We start from the raw sequence: 18,462 nt of genomic DNA on the forward strand, positions 1-18,462 counted from the left end.
CGGGAAACCTCCGGGACCTCCCCGGGACCCCCAGGAAACCTCCGGGCCCACCGGGATCCCCCCGGGAAACCCCCAGGACCCCCTCGGGACCCCCCCGGGATCCACCCGGGAAACCCCCGGGACCCCCGGGGCAGACACTCCCCCAGACCCAAACAGGGACCGGGACCCCTCCCCGGGACCCCGGTCGGTACCGGGATGTCCTTCGGGACGCCCCAAGGACCCCCTTGGGGACCGGCACCGCCCCCCCCGGGATGGGTCCAGTCGGGACCGGGACCGGGACCGGGACCGGGATCGGGATCGGGATCGGGATCGGGATCGGGACAGGGATCCGGACCGGGATTCGGGACTGGGATCCGGACCGGGATTCGGGACTGGGATCGGGATCCGGACCGGGATCGGGATCCGGACCGGGATCGGGATCCGGACCGGGATTCGGGACCGGGATCGGGATCCGGACAGGGATTCGGGACAGGGATCGGGATCCGGGACCGGGATCGGGATCCGGACCGGGATTCGGGACAGGGATCCGGACCGGGATTTGGGACCGGGATTCGGGATCGGGACAGGGACCCGTCCCCCGCCCGGTGTCACCGGGACCGGGATTTAGGATCGGGATTTGGAACCGGGACCGGGATTCGGGACAGGGATCGGGATCGGGATTCGGGACAGGGATCCGGACCGGGATTCGGGACCGGGACCGGGATTTAGGATCGGGGTTCGGGATCGGGATCCGGACCGGGATAGGGATCCGGACCGGGACCGGGACAGGACAGGGATCCGGACCGGGATCTGGGACCGGGATTCGGGATCGGGACAGGGACCCGTCCCCCTCCCGGTGTCCCCGGGACCCCCGAAGCCCCCCCGGCCCCCCCTCCCCGGGCTATGAATAACCCCGGCCCCAACAAGGAGCGGAGCGGGGCGGCCACGCCCACAAGGGACACGCCCCTCGTGTCACCTGCTGTGACACGTGTCCCCTCCCCCCCGGTGTCCCCTCCCCCCCGGTGTCCCTCGGTGTCCCCCCCGTGTCCCCAGTGTCCCTTGGCTGTCCCGGTGTCCCCGCAGTGCCCCCCATGTTCCCCCCGTCCGTGTCCCCACCATGTCCCCACGGTGTCACCGTGTCCCCCAGTGTCACCACAGTGTCCCCACGGTGTCACCCCGTGTCCCCTGACCCTGTCCCTGTCCCCACAGTGTCCTGGTGTCCCCCCAGTGTCCCCACGATGCCGTTCAGCAACACCCACAACAAGTACAAGCTCAAGTTCTCGGCCGAGGAGGAGACCCCTGACCCCTGTCCTGTGTCCCCCGGTGTCCCCACGGTGTCACCCAGTGTCACCATGACCCCTGACCCCTGTCCCGGTGTCCCCACGGTGTCACCCCGTGTCCCCTGACCCTGTCCCTGTCCCCTGACCCTGTCCCTGTCCCCACAGTGTCCTGGTGTCCCCACGATGCCGTTCAGCAACACCCACAAGCACAAGCTCAAGTTCTCGGCCAAGGAGGAGACCCCTGACCCTTGTCCCCTGACCGTGACACCCCGTGTCCCCCTGGTGTCCCCTGACCCTGTCCCTGTCCCCTGACCCTGTCCCTGTCCCCTGTCCCCTGACCCTGTCCCTGTCCCCCCAGTGTCCCCCCAGTGTCCCCCCAGTGTCCCCACGATGCCGTTCAGCAACACCCACAACAAGTACAAGCTCAAGTTCTCGGCCGAGGAGGAGACCCCTGACCCCTCAGTGTCCCCTGACCCTGACACCCCGTGTCCCCCTGGTGCCCCTGACCCTGTCCCTGTCCCCTGACCCTGTCCCTGTCCCCTGACCCTGTCCCTGTCCCCACAGTGTCCTGGTGTCCCCACGATGCCGTTCAGCAACACCCACAACAAGTACAAGCTCAAGTTCTCTGCCGAGGAGGAGTTCCCGGACCTGTCCAAGCACAACAATCACATGGCCAAGGTCCTGACCCCCGCCCTGTACCAGAAACTTCGCGACAAGGAGACCCCCAGCGGCTTCACCCTCGATGACGTCATCCAGACCGGCGTGGACAACCCCGGTGAGACCCCCGAGAGACCCCCGAGCACCCCGGGGACCCCCGAGAGACCCCCGAGCACCCCGGGGACCCCCGAGAGACCCCTGGAGCACCCCAGGGACCCCCGAGAGACCGCCGAGCACCCCAGGGACCCCCGAGAGACCCCCGAGCACCCCGGGGACCCCTGAGAGACCCCCGAGCACCCCGGGGACCCCCGAGCACCCCAGGGACCCCCGGAGCACCTCAGGGACCCCCGAGAGACCCCCGAGCACCCCGGGGACCCCTGAGAGACCCCCGAGCACCCCGGGGACCCCCGAGCACCCCAGGGACCCCCGGAGCACCTCAGGGACCCCCGAGAGACCCCCGAGCACCCCGGGGACCCCTGAGAGACCCCCGAGCACCCCGGGGACCCCTGAGAGACCCCCGAGCACCCCAGGGACCCCCGAGAGACCCCTGGAGCACCCCAGGGACCCCCGAGCACCCCGGGGACCCCCGGAGCACCCCAGGGACCCCTGGACCACCCAGGGGGTCCCCAGCTCATCCATGGGGTCTGCAGCCCACCCCAGTGACCATACTGGTCCCAGTGCCAATCCCAGTCCCGTACTGGTCCCAGTGACCCCAGTGACCCCCAGTGTCCCCAGGCCACCCGTTCATCATGACCGTGGGTCACTCCCCAGTCCCATCCCAGTAACCGTACTGGTCCCAGTGCCAATCCCAGTGCCCCATACTGGTCCCAGTGCCAATCCCAGTGCCCCATACTGGTCCCATACCCAATCCCAGTGCCCCATACTGGTCCCAGTGCCAATCCCAGTGCCCCACACTGGTCCCAGTCCCATCCCAGTCCATCCCAGTGACCCCAGTGACCGTACTGGTCCCCAGGCCACCCGTTCATCATGACCGTGGGTCACTCCCCAGTGCCCCATACTGGTCCCAGTGCCAATCCCAGTGCCCCATACTGGTCCCAGTGCCAATCCCAGTGCCCCATACTGGTCCCAGTCCCATCCCAGTGCCCCACACTGGTCCCAGTCCCATCCCAGTCCATCCCAGTGACCCCAGTGACCGTACTGGTCCCCAGGCCACCCGTTCATCATGACCGTGGGTCACTCCCCAGTGCCCCATACTGGTCCCAGTGCCAATCCCAGTGCCCCATACTGGTCCCAGTGCCAATCCCAGTGCCCCACACTGGTCCCAGTGCCAATCCCAGTGCCCCACACTGGTCCCAGTCCCATCCCAGTGCCCCATACTGGTCCCAGTGCCAATCCCAGTGCCCCATACTGGTCCCAGTGCCAATCCCAGTGCCCCACACTGGTCCCAGTGCCAATCCCAGTGCCCCATACTGGTCCCATACCCAATCCCAGTGCCCCACACTGGTCCCAGTCCCATCCCAGTCCATCCCAGTGCCATACTGGTCCCAGTGACCGTACTGGTCCCCAGGCCACCCATTCATCATGACCGTGGGTCACTCCCCAGTGCCAATCCCAGTCCTGTACTGACTCCATACTGGTCCCAGTGCCAATCCCAGTGCCCCACACTGGTCCCAGTCCCATCCCAGTGCCCCACACTGGTCCCAGTCCCATCCCAGTCCATCCCAGTGACCCCAGTGACCGTACTGGTCCCCAGGCCACCCGTTCATCATGACCGTGGGTCACTCCCCAGTGCCCCATACTGGTCCCAGTGCCAATCCCAGTGCCCCACACTGGTCCCAGTCCCATCCCAGTCCATCCCAGTGACCCCAGTGACCGTACTGGTCCCCAGGCCACCCGTTCATCATGACCGTGGGTCACTCCCCAGTGCCCATACTGGTCCCAGTGCCTCATACTGGTCCCAGTCCCATCCCAGTGCCCCACACTGGTCCCATACCCAATCCCAGTGCCCCACACTGGTCCCAGTCCCATCCCAGTCCATCCCAGTGACCCCAGTGACCGTACTGGTCCCCAGGCCACCCGTTCATCATGACCGTGGGTCACTCCCCAGTGCCCCATACTGGTCCCAGTGCCAATCCCAGTGCCCCACACTGGTCCCAGTCCCATCCCAGTCCATCCCAGTGACCCCAGTGACCGTACTGGTCCCCAGGCCACCCGTTCATCATGACCGTGGGCTGCGTGGCCGGTGACGAGGAATCCTACGAGGTTTTCAAGGAACTTTTCGACCCCGTGATCCAGGACCGGCACGGGGGCTACAAACCCACGGACAAACACCGCACCGACCTCAACCACGAGAACCTCAAGGTCGGGGGGTCCCCGAAATCTGGGAGGGGTCCCCGAAATCTTCAGGGAGTCCCCGGAATTTGGGGAGGTCCCTAAAATTTGGTGGGGTCTCAGGAGGGTCAGGAAGGGGTGACAGGGACACCCTGGGGGTCACCAATCTCAACCATGAGAACATCAAGGTCGGGGGTCCCCGAAATCTGGGAGGGGTCCCCGAAATCTGGGAGGGGTCCCCAAAATCTGGGAGGGGTCCCCGAAATCTTCAGGGGGTCCCCGGAATTTGGGGGGGTCCCCAAAGGTCTCAGGAGGGGCAGGAAGGGGTGACAGGGACACCCTGGGGGTCACCAACCTCAACCACGAGAACATCAAGGTCGGGGGGTCCCCGAAATCTGGGAGGGGTCCCCGAAATCTTCAGGGAGTCCCCGGAATTTGGGGAGGTCCCTAAAATTTGGGTGGGGTCTCAGGAGGGTCAGGAAGGGGTGACAGGGACACCCTGGGGGTCACCAACCTCAACCATGAGAACATCAAGGTCGGGGGGTCCCCCAAATCTGGGAGGGGTCCCCAAAATCTGGGAGGGGTCCCCCAAATCTGGGAGGGGTCCCCGAAATCTGGGAGGGGTCCCTAAAATTTGGGGGGGTCCCCAAAGGTCTCAGGAGGGTCAGGAAGGGGTGACAGGGCCACCCTGGGGGTCACCAACCTCAACCACGAGAACCTCAAGGTCGGGGGGTCCCCGAAATTTTTGGGGGTCCCCGAAATCTTCAGGGGGTCCCCGGAATTTGGGAGGGGTCCCCGGAATTTGGGAGGTTCCCAGGGGTCTCAGGAGGGGATTTTGGGGGAGGTTTTGAGGAGGATTTGGGGGAGATTTTGGGGTTTTTGGGGTGTCCCAAGCCCCGAGGTTTCTCAGGGATTTCGGGGGATTTGGGGATGATTTTGGGGGGATTTTGGGGTGAATTTTGGGGTGGATTTGGGGTTTTTGGGGTGTCCCAAGCCCCGAGGTTTCTCAGGGATTTTGGGGGATTTGGGGATGATTTTGGGGGGATTTTGGGATTATTTAGGGGGGGATTTCAGGGGGATTTGGGGAAGATTTCGAGGGGGATTTCAAGAGGGATTTTGAGGGGGATTGGGATGATTTGGGGGTGATTTCGAGCTGGATTTTGGGGGGATTTGGGGATGATTTTGGGGGGATTTTGGGATTATTTTGGGATGATTTTGAGGGGGATTCTGGGGGATTTTGGGATGATTTCGAGCTGGATTTTGGGGGGATTTTGGGATGATTTCGAGGGGGATTTTGGGATGATTTCAAGAGGGATTTTGAGGGGGATTTTGGGATGATTTTGGGATGATTCGATGATTTTGAGAGGAATTTCAGGTGGATTTGAGAGGGATTTTGAAGTGGATTTTGGGATGATTTTGGGATGATTTCGAGGGGGATTTCAGGGAGATTTTGGGATGATTTTGGGATGATTTCGAGCTGGATTTTGGGGGGGATTTTTGGGGGGATTTGCGGATGATTTCGATGGGGATTTTGGGATGATTTTGAGGGGGATTTGGGGATGATTTTGAAATTATTTCGAGCTGGATTTCAAGGGGGATTTTGGGGTGATTTTTGGATGATTCTGGGATGATTTTGGGATGATTTTGGGGAGGTTTTGGGATGATTTCAAGCTGGATTTCAAGGGGGATTTTGGGGAGATTTTTGGGGTGATTTTGAGGGGGACTTTCAGGAGATTCTGGGGTGATTTTGGGGTGATTTTGGGATGATTTTTAGGGGGATTTTGGGGTGATTTTGGGATGATTTTGGAATGATTTTAGGGATGATTTTGGGATGATTTTTTGGGTGATTTTGTGGTGATTTTTGCAATGATTTTTGAGGTGATTTTGGGATGATTTTGGGTTGATTTTGGGATGATTTTGGAATGATTTTTGATGATTTTGGGATGATATTGGGATGATTTTGGGATGATTTTGGGATGATTTTGGGGTGATTTTGGGATGATTTTGGGATGATTTTGGGATGATTTTGGGATGATTTTGGGATGATTTTGGGGTGATTTTGGGATGATTCTGGGATGATTCTGGGATGATTTTGGGATGATTTTGGGATGATTTTGGGATGATTTTGGGATGATTTTGGGATGATTCTGGGATGATTTTGGGATGATTTTGGGATGATTCTGGGATGATTTCGAGGGGGATTTGGGGATGATTTTGAGAGGGACTGGGATGATTTTGGGATGACTTCGGGGTGATCTTGGGGGGGATTTTTGGGATCATTTCCTGGTGGATTCAGGATCTTTTTTTTGGGGGGGGGGGGGGGCTGTGGCAGCCCCCCTGGGAGGAATTTTTGGGGGCGCAGGGGGGCGAGGACCTGGACCCCAAATACGTCCTGAGCAGCCGCGTCCGCACCGGCCGCAGCATCAAGGGCTACTCCCTGCCCCCGCACTGCAGCCGCGGCGAGCGCCGCGCCATCGAGAAGCTCTCCGTCACCGGTACGGGATCCACTCGGGATCTGGGATCCATTGGGGGGGTTTGGGATCGATTTTGGATCGATTTTGGATCGATTTGGGGGCTTTGGGGTGGGTTTGGGGTGGATTGGGGGTATTTGGGGTGGGTTTGGGGCGAGCGCCGCGCCATCGAGAAGCTCTCCGTCACCGGTACGGGATCCACTCGGGATCTGGGATCCATTGGGGGGGGTTTGGGATCGATTTTGGATCGATTTGGGATCGATTTGGGGGCTTTGGGGTGGGTTTGGGGTGGATTGGGGGTATTTGGGGTGGGTTTGGGGAGAGCGCCGCGCCATCGAGAAGCTCTCCGTCACCGGTACGGGATCCACTCGGGATCTGGGATCCATTGGGGGGGTGTTCGGGATCGATTTGGGATGGATTTGGGGGCTTTGGGGTGGGTTTGGGGAGAGCGCCGCGCCATCGAGAAGCTCTCCGTCACCGGTACGGGATCCACTCGGGATCTGGGAACCATTGGGGGGGGGGGGGGGGGGGGGGGGGGAGGGGGGGGTGGGGGGGTTTGGGATCGATTTTGGGATCGATTTGGGGGCTTTGGGGTGGGTTTCGGGAGAGCGCCGTGCCATTGAGAAGCTCTCCGTCACCGGTACGGGATCCACTCGGGATCCACTCGGGATCCGGGATCCATTTGGGGGGGTTTGGGATCGATTTGGGATCGATTTGGGGGGTTTGGGGTGGGTTTGGGGCGAGCGCCGTGCCATCGAGAAGCTGTCCGTCACCGGTACGGGATCCACTCGGGATCTGGGATCCATTGGGGGGGGTTTGGGATCGATTTGGGATCGATTTGGGGGGTTTGGGGTGGGTTTGGGGCGAGCGCCGCGCCATCGAGAAGCTCTCCGTCACCAGTACGGGATCCACTCGGGATCTGGGAACCATCTGGGATCCATTTGGGATCGGTTTGGTGTCCAGCCTTGTCCAGCCATGTCTGGCTGTGTCCGGCTGTGTCCGTGTCCGTGTCTGGTTGTGTCCGGCTGTGTCCAGCTGTGTCCATGTCCGGCTGTGTCCATGTCCGGCTGTGTCCGGCCGTGTCCTGCCACTGACCGGTGTCCCCTCAGCCCTGAACAGCCTGGACAGGGAGAGTGTCCATGTCCATGTGTGTGTGTCCATGTCCGGCTGTGTCCAGCTGTGTCTGTGTCCATGTCCGGCTGTGTCCATGTCCGGCTGTGTCCAGCTGTGTCCGTGTCCGGCTGTGTCCATGTCCGGCTGTGTCCATGTCCGGCTGTGTCTGTGTCCATGTCCAGCTGTGTCCGGCTGTGTCCATGTCCGGCTGTGTCCAGCTGTGTCCGGCTGTGTCCGGCCGTGTCCCGCCACTGACCGGTGTCCCCTCAGCCCTGAACAGCCTGGACGGGGAGAGTGTCCATGTCCATGTGTGTGTGTCCATGTCCGGCTGTGTCCAGCTGTGTCTGTGTCCGGCTGTGTCTGTGTCCATGTCCGGCTGTGTCCGGCTGTGTCCATGTCCGGCTGTGTCCAGCTGTGTCCGGCTGTGTCCAGCCGTGTCCCGCCAGTGACCGGTGTCCCCTCAGCCCTGAACAGCCTGGACGGGGAGAGTGTCCATGTCCATGTGTGTGTGTCCATGTCCGGCTGTGTCCAGCTGTGTCCGGCTGTGTCTGTGTCCATGTCCGGCTGTGTCCAGCTGTGTCCGGCTGTGTCTGTGTCCATGTCCGGCTGTGTCCATGTCCGGCTGTGTCCGGCTGTGTCCAGCTGTGTCCATGTCCAGCTGTGTCTGGTTGTGTCCATGTCTGGTTGTGTCCATGTCCAGCTGTGTCCATGTATGGCTGTGTTCGGCCGTGTCCGGCCGTGTCCCGCCAGTGACCGGTGTCCCCTCAGCCCTGAACAGCCTGGACGGGGAGAGTGTCCATGTCCATGTGTGTGTGTCCATGTCCAGCTGTGTCCGGCTGTGTCTGTGTCCATGTCCGGCTGTGTCCGGCTGTGTCCGTGTCCGGCTGTGTCCATGTCCGGCCGTGTCCGGCCGTGTCCCGCCACTGACCGGTGTCCCCTCAGCCCTGAACAGCCTGGACAGGGAGAGTGTCCATGTCCATGTGTGTGTGTCCATGTCCGGCTGTGTCCAGCTGTGTCTGTGTCCATGTCCGGCTGTGTCCATGTCCGGCTGTGTCCAGCTGTGTCCGTGTCCGGCTGTGTCCATGTCCGGCTGTGTCCATGTCCGGCTGTGTCTGTGTCCATGTCCAGCTGTGTCCGGCTGTGTCTGTGTCCATGTCCGGCTGTGTCCGGCCGTGTCCGGCCGTGTCCCGCCACTGACCGGTGTCCCCTCAGCCCTGAACAGCCTGGACGGGGAGAGTGTCCATGTCCATGTGTGTGTGTCCATGTCCGGCTGTGTCCAGCTGTGTCCGGCTGTGTCTGTGTCCATGTCCGGCTGTGTCCAGCTGTGTCCGGCTGTGTCTGTGTCCATGTCCGGCTGTGTCCATGTCCGGCTGTGTCCGGCTGTGTCCAGCTGTGTCCATGTCCAGCTGTGTCTGGTTGTGTCCATGTCTGGTTGTGTCCATGTCCAGCTGTGTCCATGTATGGCTGTGTTCGGCCGTGTCCGGCCGTGTCCCGCCAGTGACCGGTGTCCCCTCAGCCCTGAACAGCCTGGACGGGGAGAGTGTCCATGTCCATGTGTGTGTGTCCATGTCCAGCTGTGTCCGGCTGTGTCTGTGTCCATGTCCGGCCGTGTCCGGCTGTGTCCATGTCCGGCTGTGTCCGGCTGTGTCCGGCCGTGTCCATGTCCGGCTGTGTCCATGTCCGGCTGTGTCCATGTCCGGCTGTGTCCGGCTGTGTCCGGCCGTGTCCATGTCCGGCTGTGTCCATGTCCGGCTGTGTCCATGTCTGGCTGTGTCCGGCCGTGTCCGGCTGTGTCCATGTCCGGCTGTGTCCAGCTGTGTCCATGTCCGGCTGTGTCCGGCTGTGTCCGGCCGTGTCCCGCCAGTGACCGGTGTCCCCTCAGCCCTGAACAGCCTGGACGGGGAGTTCAAGGGTCGCTATTACCCGCTGAAGGCGATGACGGAGCAGGAGCAGCAGCAGCTCATCGATGACCATTTCCTGTTCGACAAACCCGTGTCACCGCTGCTGCTGGCCTCGGGCATGGCCCGCGACTGGCCCGACGCACGCGGCATCTGGTGCGTGTCCCCAGTGTCACCAAATGTCACCAGGTGTCCCCAGGTGTCACCCAAATGTCACCCAATGTCACCCAAATGTCCCCAAATGTCCCCAGTGTCACCGCTGCTGCTGGCCTCGGGCATGGCCCGCGACTGGCCCGACGCACGCGGCATCTGGTGCGTGTCCCCAGTGTCACCAAATGTCACCAGGTGTCCCCAGGTGTCACCCAAATGTCACCCAATGTCACCCAAATGTCCCCAAATGTCCCCAGTGTCACCGCTGCTGCTGGCCTCGGGCATGGCCCGCGACTGGCCCGACGCACGCGGCATCTGGTGCGTGTCCCCAGTGTCCCCAAATGTCACCAGGTGTCACCAAATGTCACCCAGTGTCACCCAATGTCACCCAATGTCACCCAAATGTCACCCAATGTCACCCAAATGTCCCCAAATGTCCCCAGTGTCACCGCTGCTGCTGGCCTCGGGCATGGCCCGCGACTGGCCCGACGCACGCGGCATCTGGTGCGTGTCCCCAGTGTCCCCAAATGTCACCAGGTGTCACCAGGTGTCACCCAGGTGTCACCCAAATGTCACCCAATGTCACCCAAATGTCACCAGGTGTCACCAAATGTCACCCAAATGTCACCAGGTGTCACCCAAATGTCCCCAAATCTCACCCAAATGTCACCAGGTGTCCCCAAATGTCACCCAATGTCCCCAAATGTCCCCAAATGTCCCCAAATGTCCCCAAATGTCACCCAAATGTCCCCAAATGTCACCCAAATGTCCCCAAATGTCCCCAAATGTCACCCAAATGTCCCCAAATGTCCCCAAATGTCACCCAAATGTCCCCAAATGTCCCCAAATCTCACCCAAATGTCACCAGGTGTCACCAAATGTCCCCAAATGTCCCCAAATGTCCCCAAATCTCACCCAAATGTCACCAGGTGTCACCCAAATGTCCCCAAATGTCCCCAAATGTCCCCAAATGTCCCCGCTGTCCCCAGGCACAACGACAACAAGACGTTCCTGGTGTGGGTGAACGAGGAGGATCACCTGCGCGTCATCTCCATGGAGAAGGGAGGGAACATGAAGGAGGTGTTCCGGCGCTTCTGCGTGGGGCTGAAAAAGGTACCTGGGACACACCTGGGGACACCTGGACACACCTGGGGACACCTGGACACACCTGGGGACACCTGGGGACACCTGGACACACCTGGGACACACCTGGGGACACCTGGACACACCTGGGGACACCTGGACACACCTGGGGACACCTGGGGACACCTGGACACACCTGGGGTCACACCTGGGGACACCTGGGACACACCTGGGGTCACCTGGACACACCTGGGGACACCTGGGGACACCTGGACACACCTGGGGTCACACCTGGGGACACCTGGGACACACCTGGGGTCACCTGGACACACCTGGGGACACCTGGACACACCTGGGGTCACACCTGGGGACACCTGGGGACACACCTGAACACACCTGGACACACCTGGGGACACCTGGGGACACCTGGACACACCTGGGGTCACACCTGGGGACACCTGGGACACACCTGGGGTCACCTGGACACACCTGGGGACACCTGGACACACCTGGGGTCACACCTGGGGACACCTGGACACACCTGGGGACACACCTGGACACACCTGGGGACACCTGGGGACACCTGGACACACCTGGGGTCACACCTGGGGACACCTGGGACACACCTGGGGTCACCTGGACACACCTGGGGACACACCTGGGGTCACACCTGGGGACACCTGGACACACCTGGGGACACCTGGGGACACCTGGGGACACACCTGGACACACCTGGGGACACACCTGGGGACACCTGGGGACACACCTGGGGACACCTGGGGACACCTGGAAACACCTGGACACACCTGGGGTCACATCTCCATGGAGAAGGGAGGGAACATGAAGGAGGTGTTCCGGCGCTTCTGCGTGGGGCTGAAAAAGGTACCTGGGACACACCTGGGGACACCTGGACACACCTGGGGTCACACCTGGGGACACCTGGACACACCTGGACACACCTGGACACACCTGGGGTCACACCTGGGGACACCTGGACACACCTGGGGACACACCTGAACACACCTGGACACACCTGGGGACACCTGGACACACCTGGACACACCTGGGGACACACACCTGGGGTCACCTGGACACACCTGGGGTCACACCTGGGGACACCTGGACACACCTGGGGTCACATCTCCATGGAGAAGGGAGGGAACATGAAGGAGGTGTTCCGGCGCTTCTGCGTGGGGCTGAAAAAGGTACCTGGGACACACCTGGGGACACACCTGGACACACCTGGGGTCACCTGGACACACCTGGGGACACCTGGACACACCTGGACACACCTGGGGTCACACCTGGACACACCTGGACACACCTGGGGTCACCTGGGACACACCTGGGGTCACCTGGACACACCTGGGGACACACCTGGACACACCTGGGGACACACCTGGACACACCTGGGGACACACCTGGGGACACCTGGACACACCTGGACACACCTGGGGTCACACCTGGGGACACCTGGACACACCTGGGGACACCTGGGGACACACCTGGACACACCTGGGGACACACCTGGGGACACCTGGGGACACCTGGAAACACCTGGACACACCTGGGGTCACATCTCCATGGAGAAGGGAGGGAACATGAAGGAGGTGTTCCGGCGCTTCTGCGTGGGGCTGAAAAAGGTACCTGGGACACACCTGGGGACACCTGGACACACCTGGGGACACACCTGAACACACCTGGGGACACCTGGACACACCTGGACACACCTGGACACACCTGGACACACCTGGGGACACCTGGGGACACCTGGGGGTACCTGGGGACAGCTGGGGACACCCAAAACACACCTGGGGACACCTGGGGACAGCTGGAACACGTCTAGAACCCGATCTAGAACCGAGTCTAGAACCGAGTCTAGAACCCGATCTAGAACGTTCTAGAACCCTGTCTAGAACTATCTAGAATCCAGTCTGGAACACACCTGGACACACCTGGACACACCTGGGGACACCTGAACACACCTGGGGTCACACCTGGACACATCTGGGGTCACACCTGGACACACCTGGACACACCTGGGGACACACCTGGGGACACCTGGGGACACCTGGACACACCTGGACACACCTGGGGACACCTGAACACACCTGGACACACCTGGGGACACCTGGGGACACACCTGGGGGACACTTGAGGTCATCTGTGGTCACATCTCCCCAGTGCTGGAGTCCCCAATTAACCCCATTCCCCCCAATTTTGGGGTGTCCCCAATTAATTAATCCCATTCCCCCCCAATTAATTAATCCCCCCCAGTTTTGGGGTGTCCCCAATTAATTAATTCCCCCAATTAACCCATTCCCCCCAATTTTGGGGTGTCCCCGATTAATTAATTCCCCCAATTAACCCATTCCCCCCCAGTTTTGGGGTGTCCCAGATTAATTAATCCCCCAATTAACCAAATTAACCCCCAATTTTGGGGTGTCCCCAATTAATTAATCCCCCAATTAACCCATTCCCCCCCAATTTCGGGGTGTCCCCAATTAATTAATCCCATTCCCCCCCAATTAATTAATCCCCCCCAGTTTTGGGGTGTCCCCAATTAATTAATCCCCCAATTAACCCAATCCCCCCCAATTTCGGGGTGTCCCCAATTAATTAATCCCCCAATTAACCCATTCCCCCCCAGTTTTGGGGTGTCCCAGATTAATTAATCCCCCAATTAACCCCATTCCCCCCCAATTTCGGGGTGTCCCCGATTAATTAATCCCCCAATTAACCCAATCCCCCCCAATTTCGGGGTGTCCCCAATTAATTAATCCCATTCCCCCCCAATTAATTAATCCCCCCCAGTTTTGGGGTGTCCCCAATTAATTAATCCCCCAATTAACCCCATTCCCCCCAGTTTCGGGGTGTCCCCAATTAATTAACCCCATTCCCCCCGAATTTCGGGGTGTCCCCGATGAATTAATCCCCCAATTAAGCCAATTAACCCCCAATTTCGGGGTGTCCCCGATTAATTAATCCCCCAATTAACCCAATCCCCCCCAATTTCGGGGTGTCCCCAATTAATTAATCCCCCAATTAACCCATTCCCCCCCAGTTTCGGGGTGTCCCCAATTAATTAACCCCATTCCCCCCGAATTTCGGGGTGTCCCCGATGAATTAATCCCCCAATTAACCCAATTAACCCCCAATTTCGGGGCTCCCCCAGATCGAGGAGATCTTCAAGAAGGCGGGGCACCCCTTCATGTGGACGGAGCACCTGGGCTACATCCTCACCTGTCCGTCCAACCTGGGCACGGGGCTGCGCGGGGGCGTCCACGTGCGGCTGCAGCACCTGAGCCAGCACCCCAAATTCGAGGAGATCCTCAAGCGCCTGCGCCTGCAGAAACGGGGCACAGGTGAGCGCGGGGGACCCCCAAAATCCGCCTGGGGAGGGGGCTCCGAATCGGGGGGCACACCTGGGGTCACACCTGGGGTCACACCTGGGGGCACACCTGGGGTCACACCTGGGGGCACACCTGGGGTCACACCTGGGGTCACCTGGGGACACCTGGGGTCACACCTTGACACACCTTGGGGTGGGGAGGGGACCCCAAAATCCGCCTGGGGAGGGGGCTCCGAATCGGGGGGCACACCTGGGGTCACACCTGGGGGCACAGCTGGGGGCACACCTGGGGTCACAGCTGGGGACACACCTGGGGTCACACCTGGGGTCACCTGGGGACACCTGGGGTCACACCTTGACACACCTTGGGGTGGGGAGGGGGCCCCAAAATCCGCCTGGGGAGGGGGCTCCGAATCGGGGGTCACACCTGGGGTCACACCTGGGGTCACACTTGGGGTCACACCTAGGGGCACAGCTGGGGACACACCTGGGGTCACACCTTGACACACCTTGGGGTGCGGAGGGGGCCCCAAAATCTGCCTGGGGAGGGGGCTCCGAATCGGGGGGGACACCTGGGGACACCTGGGGACACCTGGGGTCACACCTGGGGTCACACCTGGGGTCACACCTGGGGTCATGCCTTGACACGCCTGAATACACCTTGGGGTGGGGACACCTGGGGTCACAGCTGGGGTCACAGCTGGGGACACCTGGGGTCACACCTGGGGTCACACCTGGGGTCACAGCTGGGGGCACACCTGGGGTCACACCTGGGGACACCTTGGGGTGCGGAGGGGGCCACAAAATCCGCCTGGGGAGGGGGCTCCGAATCGGGGGGCACACCTGGGGTCACACCTGGGGTCACACCTGGGGGCACACCTGGGGGCACACCTGGGGTCACAGCTGGGGGCACACCTGGGGGCACACTTGGGGTCACACCTGGGGTCACACCTGGGGTCACACCTGGGGTCACACCTTGACACACCTTGGGGTGCGGAGGGGGCCCCAAAATCTGCCTGGGGAGGGGGCTCCGAATCGGGGGTCACACCTGGGGTCACACCTGGGGTCACACCTGGGGTCACACCTGGGGACACCTGGGGTCACACCTGGGGACACCTGGGGTCACACCTGGGATCACACCTGGGGACACACCTGGGGTCACACCTGGGGTCACACCTGGGGTCACACCTGGGGACACACCTGGGGTCACACCTGGGGTCACACCTGGGGGCACACCTGGGGTCACACCTGGGGTCACACCTGGACACGCCTTGGGTTGGGGAGGGGACCCCAAAATCGGCCTTGGGGTGGGGAGGGGGTTCTGAAATTGGGGGTGGGGAGGGGTCCCCAAATCTGGGTTGGTCAGTGATGGTCACTGAGTGGTCAGTGATGGTCAGTGATGGTCAGGGATGGTCAGGGATGGTCACTGAGGGGTCAGTGATGGTCAGTGATGGTCAATGATGGTCACTGAGTGGTCAGTGATGGTCACTGAGTGGTCAGTGGTGGTCACTGAGTGGTCAGTGATGGTCACTGAGTGGTCAGTGATGGTCAGTGATGGTCAGTGGTGGTCACTGAGTGGTCAGTGATGGTCACTGAGTGGTCAGTGATGGTCACTGAGGGGTCAGTGATGGTCAGGGATGGGATGGTCACTGAGTGATCACTGAGTGGTCAGTGATGGTCACTGAGTGGTCAGGGATGGTCAGGGATGGTCGGTGGTCACTGAGTGGTCAGTGATGGTCACTGAGGGGTCAGTGATGGTCAGGGATGGTCACTGAGGGGTCAGTGATGGTCAGGGATGGTCACTGAGGGGTCAGTGATGGTCAGGGATGGTCACTGAGGGGTCAGTGATGGTCAGTGATGGTCACTGAGGGGTCAGTGATGGTCAGTGTCCATCTGTCCGGCCAGGCGGGGTGGACACGGCCGCGGTGGGCGCCGTGTTCGACATCTCCAATGCCGACCATGGGTGATCAGGGATGGTCAGGGATGGTCAGTGATGGTCACTGAGGGGTCAGTGATGGTCAGTGATGGTCAATGATGGTCACTGAGTGGTCAGTGATGGTCACTGAGGGGTCAGTGATGGTCAGTGATGGTCAGTGGTGGTCACTGAGTGGTCAGTGATGGTCACTGAGGGGTCAGTGATGGTCAGGGATGGTCAGTGATGGTCACTGAGTGGTCACTGAGTGGTCAGTGATGGTCACTGAGTGGTCACTGAGGGGTCAGTGATGGTCACTGAGGGGTCAGTGATGGTCAGTGATGGTCAGTGATGATCAGTGATGGTCACTGAGTGGTCAGTGATGACCAGGGATGGTCAGTGATGGTCAGTGTCCATCTGTCCGGCCAGGCGGGGTGGACACGGCCGCGGTGGGCGCCGTGTTCGACATCTCCAACGCCGACCATGGGTGATCAGGGATGGTCAGTGATGGTCAGTGATGGTCAGGGATGGTCAGTGATGGTCACTGATGGTCACTGAGGGGTCAGTGATGGTCACTGAGGGGTCAGTGATGGTCAGTGATGGTCAGTGGTGGTCACTGAGGGGTCAGTGATGGTCAGTGTCCATCTGTCCGGCCAGGCGGGGTGGACACGGCCGCGGTGGGCGCCGTGTTCGACATCTCCAACGCCGACCATGGGTGATCAGGGATGGTCAGGGATGGTCAGGGATGGTCAGTGATGGTCACTGAGTGGTCAGTGATGGTCACTGAGTGGTCAGTGATGGTCACTGAGGGGTCAGTGATGGTCACTGAGTGATCAGGGATGGTCAGTGATGGTCAGTGATGATCAGTGATGGTCACTGAGGGGTCAGTGATGACCAGGGATGGTCAGTGATGGTCAGTGGTGGTCACTGAGGGGTCAGTGATGGTCAGTGATGGTCAGTGATGGTCAGTGTCCATCTGTCCGGCCAGGCGGGGTGGACACGGCCACGGTGGGCGCCGTGTTCGACATCTCCAACGCCGACCATGGGTGATCAGGGATGGTCAGTGATGGTCAGTGATGGTCAGTGATGGTCAGTGATGGTCAGTGGTGGTCACTGAGTGGTCAGTGATGGTCACTGAGGGGTCAGTGATGGTCACTGAGTGATCAGGGATGGTCAGTGATGGTCAGTGATGATCAGTGATGGTCACTGAGGGGTCAGTGATGACCAGGGATGGTCAGTGATGGTCAGTGGTGGTCACTGAGGGGTCAGTGATGGTCAGTGATGGTCAGTGATGGTCAGTGTCCATCTGTCCGGCCAGGCGGGGTGGACACGGCCACGGTGGGCGCCGTGTTCGACATCTCCAACGCCGACCATGGGTGATCAGGGATGGTCAGGGATGGTCAGTGATGGTCACTGAGGGGTCAGTGATGGTCAGTGATGGTCAATGATGGTCACTGAGGGGTCAGTGATGGTCAGGGATGGTCAGTGATGGTCACTGAGTGGTCACTGAGTGGTCAGTGATGGTCACTGAGTGGTCACTGAGGGGTCAGTGATGGTCACTGAGGGGTCAGTGATGGTCAGTGATGGTCAGTGATGATCAGTGATGGTCACTGAGTGGTCAGTGATGACCAGGGATGGTCAGTGATGGTCAGTGTCCATCTGTCCGGCCAGGCGGGGTGGACACGGCCGCGGTGGGCGCCGTGTTCGACATCTCCAACGCCGACCATGGGTGATCAGGGATGGTCAGTGATGGTCAGTGATGGTCAGTGATGATCAATGATGGTCACTGAGGGGTCAGTGATGGTCAGTGATGGTCAGTGGTGGTCACTGAGTGGTCAGTGATGGTCACTGAGGGGTCAGGGATGGTCAGTGATGGTCAGTGGTGGTCACTGAGGGGTCAGTGATGGTCAGTGATGGTCACTGAGTGGTCAGTGATGGTCAGTGATGGTCAGTGGTGGTCACTGAGTGGTCAGTGATGGTCACTGAGGGGTCAGTGATGGTCAGTGATGATCAGTGATGGTCACTGAGGGGTCAGTGATGGTCAGGGATGGTCAGTGATGGTCAGTGTCCATCTGTCCGGCCAGGCGGGGTGGACACGGCCGCGGTGGGCGCCGTGTTCGACATCTCCAACGCCGACCATGGGTGATCAGGGATGGTCAGTGATGGTCAGTGAGTGGTCAGTGATGGTCAGGGATGGTCACTGAGTGGTCAGTGATGGTCACTGAGTGGTCAGTGATGGTCAGTGATGGTCACTGAGGGGTCAGTGATGGTCAGT

General features: G+C 60.7%; 2 protein-coding genes across 3 annotated transcripts in view; both read left to right on the plus strand.

The window, feature by feature from the left end:
* The window catches only part of SNX27 (sorting nexin 27), a 40,767-nt gene that overhangs the window by 1,045 nt on the left and 21,260 nt on the right, over positions 1-18,462 (plus strand). The gene's annotated exons all lie outside the window — the stretch shown is intronic.
* On the plus strand, positions 1,798-16,693 carry LOC102102914 (creatine kinase M-type). Of its 2 annotated transcripts, none has more exons than XM_088068656.1 (7): positions 1,798-2,034; positions 4,084-4,238; positions 6,571-6,703; positions 9,675-9,846; positions 10,830-10,953; positions 14,099-14,288; positions 16,617-16,693. In XM_088068656.1, exons 1-7 carry the CDS (start codon positions 1,842-1,844, stop codon positions 16,676-16,678), a joined length of 1,029 nt encoding a protein of 342 aa, XP_087924782.1. In that variant the 5' UTR covers positions 1,798-1,841; the 3' UTR covers positions 16,679-16,693. The 2 variants fall into 2 exon arrangements, with proteins under 2 accessions (XP_087924782.1, XP_087924781.1); XM_088068655.1 differs by lacking the exon at positions 16,617-16,693 and adding an exon at positions 16,181-16,262.

The sequence above is a fragment of the Pseudopodoces humilis genome, chromosome 31 (genome assembly GCF_049639895.1).
Source record: "Pseudopodoces humilis isolate 2021_Gansu_Grassland_sample_001 chromosome 31, ASM4963989v1, whole genome shotgun sequence".
In the NCBI taxonomy this organism is placed as follows: Eukaryota; Metazoa; Chordata; class Aves; order Passeriformes; family Paridae; genus Pseudopodoces; species Pseudopodoces humilis.

Coding starts and splice junctions, on each gene's coding strand:
- LOC102102914 (XM_088068656.1), top strand. CDS start 1,842: ATGCCGTTCAGCAACACCCACAACAAGTACAAGCTCAAGTTCTCTGCC. Junction 9,847..10,829: donor CCCGACGCACGCGGCATCTG/GTGCGTGTCCCC, acceptor CGCTGTCCCCAG/GCACAACGACAACAAGACGT. Junction 14,289..16,616: donor CCTGCAGAAACGGGGCACAG/GTGAGCGCGGGG, acceptor CTGTCCGGCCAG/GCGGGGTGGACACGGCCGCG.